General features: G+C 34.5%; 1 protein-coding gene across 1 annotated transcript; it reads right to left on the bottom strand.

Moving 5' to 3' along the window:
- Positions 1-327: 327 nt before the first annotated feature.
- LOC129319879 (uncharacterized) lies at positions 328-4,585 on the bottom strand. The gene is made up of 6 exons (XM_054964974.1): positions 4,095-4,585; positions 3,700-3,834; positions 3,505-3,592; positions 2,194-2,288; positions 1,207-1,374; positions 328-798 (listed from the first exon to the last, which is right to left on the bottom strand). The coding sequence occupies exons 1-6, from the start codon at positions 4,450-4,452 to the stop codon at positions 638-640; spliced, it is 1,005 nt and encodes a 334-aa protein (XP_054820949.1). The 5' UTR covers positions 4,453-4,585; the 3' UTR covers positions 328-637.
- Positions 4,586-5,542: the final 957 nt, after the last annotated feature.

Here is a 5,542-nt window from a genome sequence, read left to right as displayed (position 1 = left end):
TGGCTCTAACGTGTTGCCGAAAGCTCCATTGTGCTAGTGTACAGTGATATTTCCTATTCCATTTTCTATTCTACTTCTTGTCAAAATCATTTTTATCGTACCAAACATGCCTTAAATGTTTTCCTTCGAGCATATGTTGCCCGACATCATTAACAACGGGTAAACTAAATTTAAATCCAACACAAGTGATAGTAAGTAATGACAGTGCTATAAAGTACGGCCACTACGAATCGGCAAAATTAACAAAGAAAACAAAAACAGAGGCGGCGGCGGCAGCAGCAATCGTCCAAATCAGCTGCCTTTTTGACAATTAACACTGCCAAAATGTGAATAAAAAGCATGAATTTGTTAAAAGCATGAATAAAAATCGTCCATTTTTATTCGATCGTCCAACTCAATAAGATGGGTTAACAATAAAGAACATCTATAATAAATATGAATTTGTTGAAAGAATTAATTGTCTGGAAAAGTTTTGCGCCTATATACGACTATAACCGCCTTCCGGTATATTTTGAATATGTTCAGGGAGATATCCAGCCGTGTTTCCTTCCAATAAATAAAATTGGACGTGGCACAAGACCCTGAAAGCATAGCAATATAAGGGGGAAAAAAGTCCGGACTCGAGGATATATTCAGTTTAGGCTTCAATTCTTGAAGACTGTCCAACAGTATTCTCCATTCTTGAGTACCACTCACCAATACGAGTGTGTTCGACCATGTCTTTGCCAGACCTAAGATGGCGAATCGGTCTCAGCACCCCAAAGACAGCTAAGTCAGCCAAATTTGGCTTAGATCCTCCTGAAGATAAAAAGAAGAAGAAATGAATCGTACTTGGAGGGAGGGGAGCATAAGAAATTCATGAATGAAATATATAAAACCTGAAAACATTTCTCACTACTGCCTTTAAGTGGGAACTTGCGTCAGCATAAATATATTTTAAAGATAAAGACCCAGTTTAAAGCAGTACAAATTAATGCCATCTTGCAAAGGCTGTTTATCAAATAGAGATGACTCAATCCTAAAACATAATGGCATGACCTCAATTTTCTAATTGCCATAGGTAGCTTTCGATATTTGCATATTTGCAGACGTGGACTTGTTAACATTAGTTTCAAATTATTCAAGTAACTGCATGCTATTTCAAACGTCGCATAACTTCTTTCTTAAATCTTACGCACGTACACACAAGGGTGAGGAGGAGCGTACCAAGGAATTCCCGGCCATTTAGAGCATCCACCCATGTTTCTGCTGCCTCATAAAGAGCTGCACGTTCATCAGTAATGTTATACTTCTCCTTCAGATTCTTGGACACAAAATACATTGCTGCAGCTCCACCATACTTAACTGTAATTCTTTCCATAAAACTGAAATTTCCTACACATCAAATTCAGTAAAAATTTAATAACCTATCCAACACTAGCCCATCTTCAAGATCAGAGAGCATGGCGAACTGAATAAGCTTGTAAATAAGCACATACAAGCATAAAATTCACAAGTTCAATGCAGTGCAAAGTTATTTAGAATAAAAAAAGTAGTCATCGATCCAAAAAAAAAAGGAGTAATCAAAAGACAAATGATTGCCTTGCAATGTGTGGGATGTGTACATGCAGCTCTATTTCCATGTGCAAAGGAAATAAAAGGTCTAGTGATTTAGAGCTTGTTAAGCCAAGTTGTGGAGAACAAAACGACTTCTTAGTCCTAGGCTCTCTCTCTCTCTCTCTTTTCTTTTCTTGGGAGGGGCTTGTCTTTACGCATGTTTAGCCATTAAGTGATAGCATAAACTGATTTTTGTACTGCAAGAAAGAAGCAAGAAATTGAATCCTTTGTTTGAAAGAAAATAAATTTTTCTCAACAATAACACCCTCCAAAATAGACAGTCACAAAACTTCTACCTATATATGAAGATAACAAGACGAATTCAAGTATCTTGTCTCTTACTGCTAACATTGGGGCCTTTTAAAACCCATCTGAGCTCAATAAAAGGCAAATTTATCTGAAACTACTGTTTGTTTCCCATAAAATTCTCTCTTCAAATGGGAAACAAAATGTTCTAACTTATCAACCAACCTACATTTTCTAAGAAATTTATGCATATTAAGATGACTCGACTTGTTTCATTTTATTCCTTGCTATAAAATAAGATGCATGTCTAACATGAAATAAATACTTGTATCAGGGACTAGAACATCTTACCATTACTTGTAATATAGTCAAAGGACTCGAGGGCCTCAGAAGAATTTCGATATATATTGGGTGACAGAACATGCACTAAGTGATTATCAACCCACCTATATTGCAATGACAGAAATAATAACATTAGTAGATTTATATGCTAAGCAGACAATAGTTAGAGCCTCTAATTTGGGCGGGTTGAGCTTATTCGGGTCATTTTTATTCGGATCAAGCTTAAAGTATCATACTTTTTTAAAAAGCTCACATAATCACAACTTACCCTAACCTTTTCGGGTGGGTTTGGGCTGGCCCATCAAGCTTGGCCTGAATTACCTGCTCTACATACATATAGAGCTGGTAATTCCAACGGCAAGGTTTATTCGAATTAGACTTACTATTCTGCCTTTTTAAAAAACTTATATAGTCAAACTTGGCCTTAACTTTTTTTGGATTGGCCCGTCAGACTTGGCCCGAATTACCAACTCTAATAGTCATATTCCCTAGATTGAATTTTAATGTTTGAATTCTGTGTTCAATTCAATCCAGTTAAACCCCTAAAGCAACTTGGATTCCCAATAATACTATATCTTGATAGTCTACACCAACAGTTGCTTGTTTATGAGACAAATGCAGGGCACATGTTGCATTGGATGGCGATTTGATAATCAAACAGCAGGAGAGAGATGTTCAAACAGAAGTCAGAAGCAATTTACATCTTAAAACGTTCTCTACTGTAGAAAATACAAACAAATTTTCTAACAGAGCCATGTGTGCAAAAAATGAAAAAGATTATAATCCTGGGCCAACTATGAATATCAAGGGACAGAAAGTAAACAACTGAAAGATATGAAAAACCATTGAATTCTGATTCATATTAAGATTTATATCGCAGGAATAAATATTCAACAATCCCAAGATTCCTTACAATACATAAACGCAGTGTGACAAAAAAATTAATGAAATCAACCTACCAATCAGAATGGAAGCTAAGGATTTATGGCATTAGGCAGAAAAGGGACTATAAACTTAACATTCACTGTTTTTTCCCTAACAATGACTCATTGAATGTCTACAGATAACGTAGGAATACATGTGGAATGTTTATATGGCCATTAAGGGATATACTTTTTCTTTAATTGTTCAGCAATGAGCTAAAAATAAGTAGAGAAAGGAAGGAGGCCTTCTCTTACAAAAACTCAAAGCCACTACTATTTAGTCAGGTCAAAAATATGAGCATGCACATTAGGAAAAACTTTTTAGAATAAAGAAGCAAAGAAATAAGCATATTCCATCAGGCTTCTAAGAAAAGCTGCAGTCACTTAAGCTTCTTACCGCCGCCATTTTGTCTCTTCATCATCCTCTGAGGCTGAATCATCCTTTTCCTTCAACAAAAGCTTCCGGCTCAACTTGTCAATTATTGCTGCAAAAACAGATGCAATATTGATGAAAAATAGCAATACAGGCCATTCAGAATACATAAATTAATGAAAAACCTAACCATTAAATTTATGTCAAAATATCAAAAACCTGATGAGTCATTTAGCTGCTCGCCATCTACCATCAGTATGGGCACCTTCTTATAATCAGACCATTTGATTTCTTTCTTACTGATTGGGTTGACCTCCACCACTTTGTAAGGTATATCAAAGTAGTCCAAGAATGCTGATAAAGCAAGTAAAACATCCGATCAGCAACAAGTAGAATGATGTGAGAGGTTAACGATAAACAACAGCAAGTACATAGACTGAAGAAACAAAGAGAAACAGAGATCCAAATGTGATTTAGAATTTTACTTTTGTTTGAGCTTTAAAATTATCGATTGCGATTCACATGGGCAGCAAAAGTACCCTGACATTGTCAGCATATATGCTTCTCAATCGACAATGTCCAACGGAACAAGCATCAGACTAGAGATAAGGTACCTTTAACTTTATTACAGAAAGGACAAGCCTCATACTGGTAGAGAATAACGTTCCGAGGAAGAACTTCCGCCGGTGGAGGCTCCTTTGCATAGACTTGTTGAGAATATGAAGCAGTCGCGACTACCGTAATCAGAGCCCCCGCGGCGCCAAGAGACGCCACTTGCGCGGAACTTCCGTTGAGTAGGCCAAGTAGGGAGGAGAACCACCGCCGGCGATTGTATGTTTTGCCTGTGCTGGTACCATAAAGAGCAGACCGTAGAAGACGGCGTTGGACAGGAAATGAGATGCCAGATCCGCCATGCTCAGCGGCGAGGGTTCTGGAGAGAACAAAGGAGGCAAGTGTAGAGGCTCTCCTCATAGTGTATAAGATCGAGAGGCAAGAGAGGCGAAGGAGAAGGCCGCCTAGGTTGCCGTTGGTTCTATGGAGGAGAAGGATTTTGATGTCGGTTTGCAGATCACGAACACGAAGTGAGGTTTTAGACTTGCAATGAAAAAAATGGGGCTTTGGACTAGTACCTTAGGGCGTGTTTGTTTTTGAATCGGCTAGGATGAATTGATTATTATGATTAATTTTAAATATAATTGATGATTGATGATTTATAAAATTAATTAATAAGATTAATTTTTATAATAATTGAAAAGTATAATTAAAAATAAAATAAATTCATGATTTTATACAAATATATCTAAATATTTATGCATGTTTTTTATAAAAAAAAAATATCCAAACATCTCATGCATGTTAAAATTAATTGTTCCCTCCGTCTCAAATTATAAGATATTTTTAAAAGAATTTTCTATCTCAAAATATAAGACATTTTAGATGCATTAAAGTTCATTAAATGTATTAATTTTAATATTATCCCTTTTTCCTTTATAATTAATTTTTATTCCTTCTTTTCTCAATATATTAAATGATGAGTATTTTTAAAAGTTTATAATTTTATTTTAAAAAGATAAACTTGTTAAGTATATTTAATAAAATTTATTAATATATAAGATTTTATTTAAAAATACCTAATAATTTAAAATGGATAGAGTATTAACCCAAAATCATAATTATATCATAAACAATTATTGCTTATTTACGTACATATACATATACGTGTGTGCGTGCGTGCATGTGCGTGTGTGTTGTAAAGCACATATCAAAGTATTGTAAATCTATGGTGCTTTAATGAGTGCTTTACTTTATATATATACTCCATCCATTTAAAAATATAAGATATTTTTTAAGGAGTTAAATGTTTAAGAATGCAATGCATATTTAATCTTTTAAAGTATAATCATTATTTTTTAAAAAAAATTTATATTAATAGTGACTTTATATTTATTATAGAATGTTTAATAGAGGTAAATAAAAAAAATAGAGTTAGTTTAAAAGTAGGTAATTATTTTATTAAAGGTGATATTCAATTAAAATGCCTTATATTTTTAAATAAAAAGAG

Source organism: Prosopis cineraria, unplaced genomic scaffold (genome assembly GCF_029017545.1).
Source record: "Prosopis cineraria cultivar Desert tree isolate PC_DT_omini unplaced genomic scaffold, ASM2901754v1 PC9, whole genome shotgun sequence".
Lineage (NCBI taxonomy): Eukaryota > Viridiplantae > Streptophyta > Magnoliopsida > Fabales > Fabaceae > Prosopis > Prosopis cineraria.
This window is presented reverse-complemented; position numbering and strand designations above follow the sequence as displayed.

Excerpts from the sequence above, each read along its gene's own strand:
- LOC129319879 (XM_054964974.1), bottom strand. The coding sequence starts at position 4,452 with ATGAGGAGAGCCTCTACACTTGCCTCCTTTGTTCTCTCCAGAACCCTC. Across the intron at positions 1,375-2,193 it reads TGACTATATTACAAGTAATG|GAAATTTCAGTTTTATGGAA; the intron begins GTAAGATGTTCT and ends TTTGATGTGTAG. Across the intron at positions 799-1,206 it reads AAATGGCCGGGAATTCCTTG|GAGGATCTAAGCCAAATTTG; the intron begins GTACGCTCCTCC and ends TTTTATCTTCAG.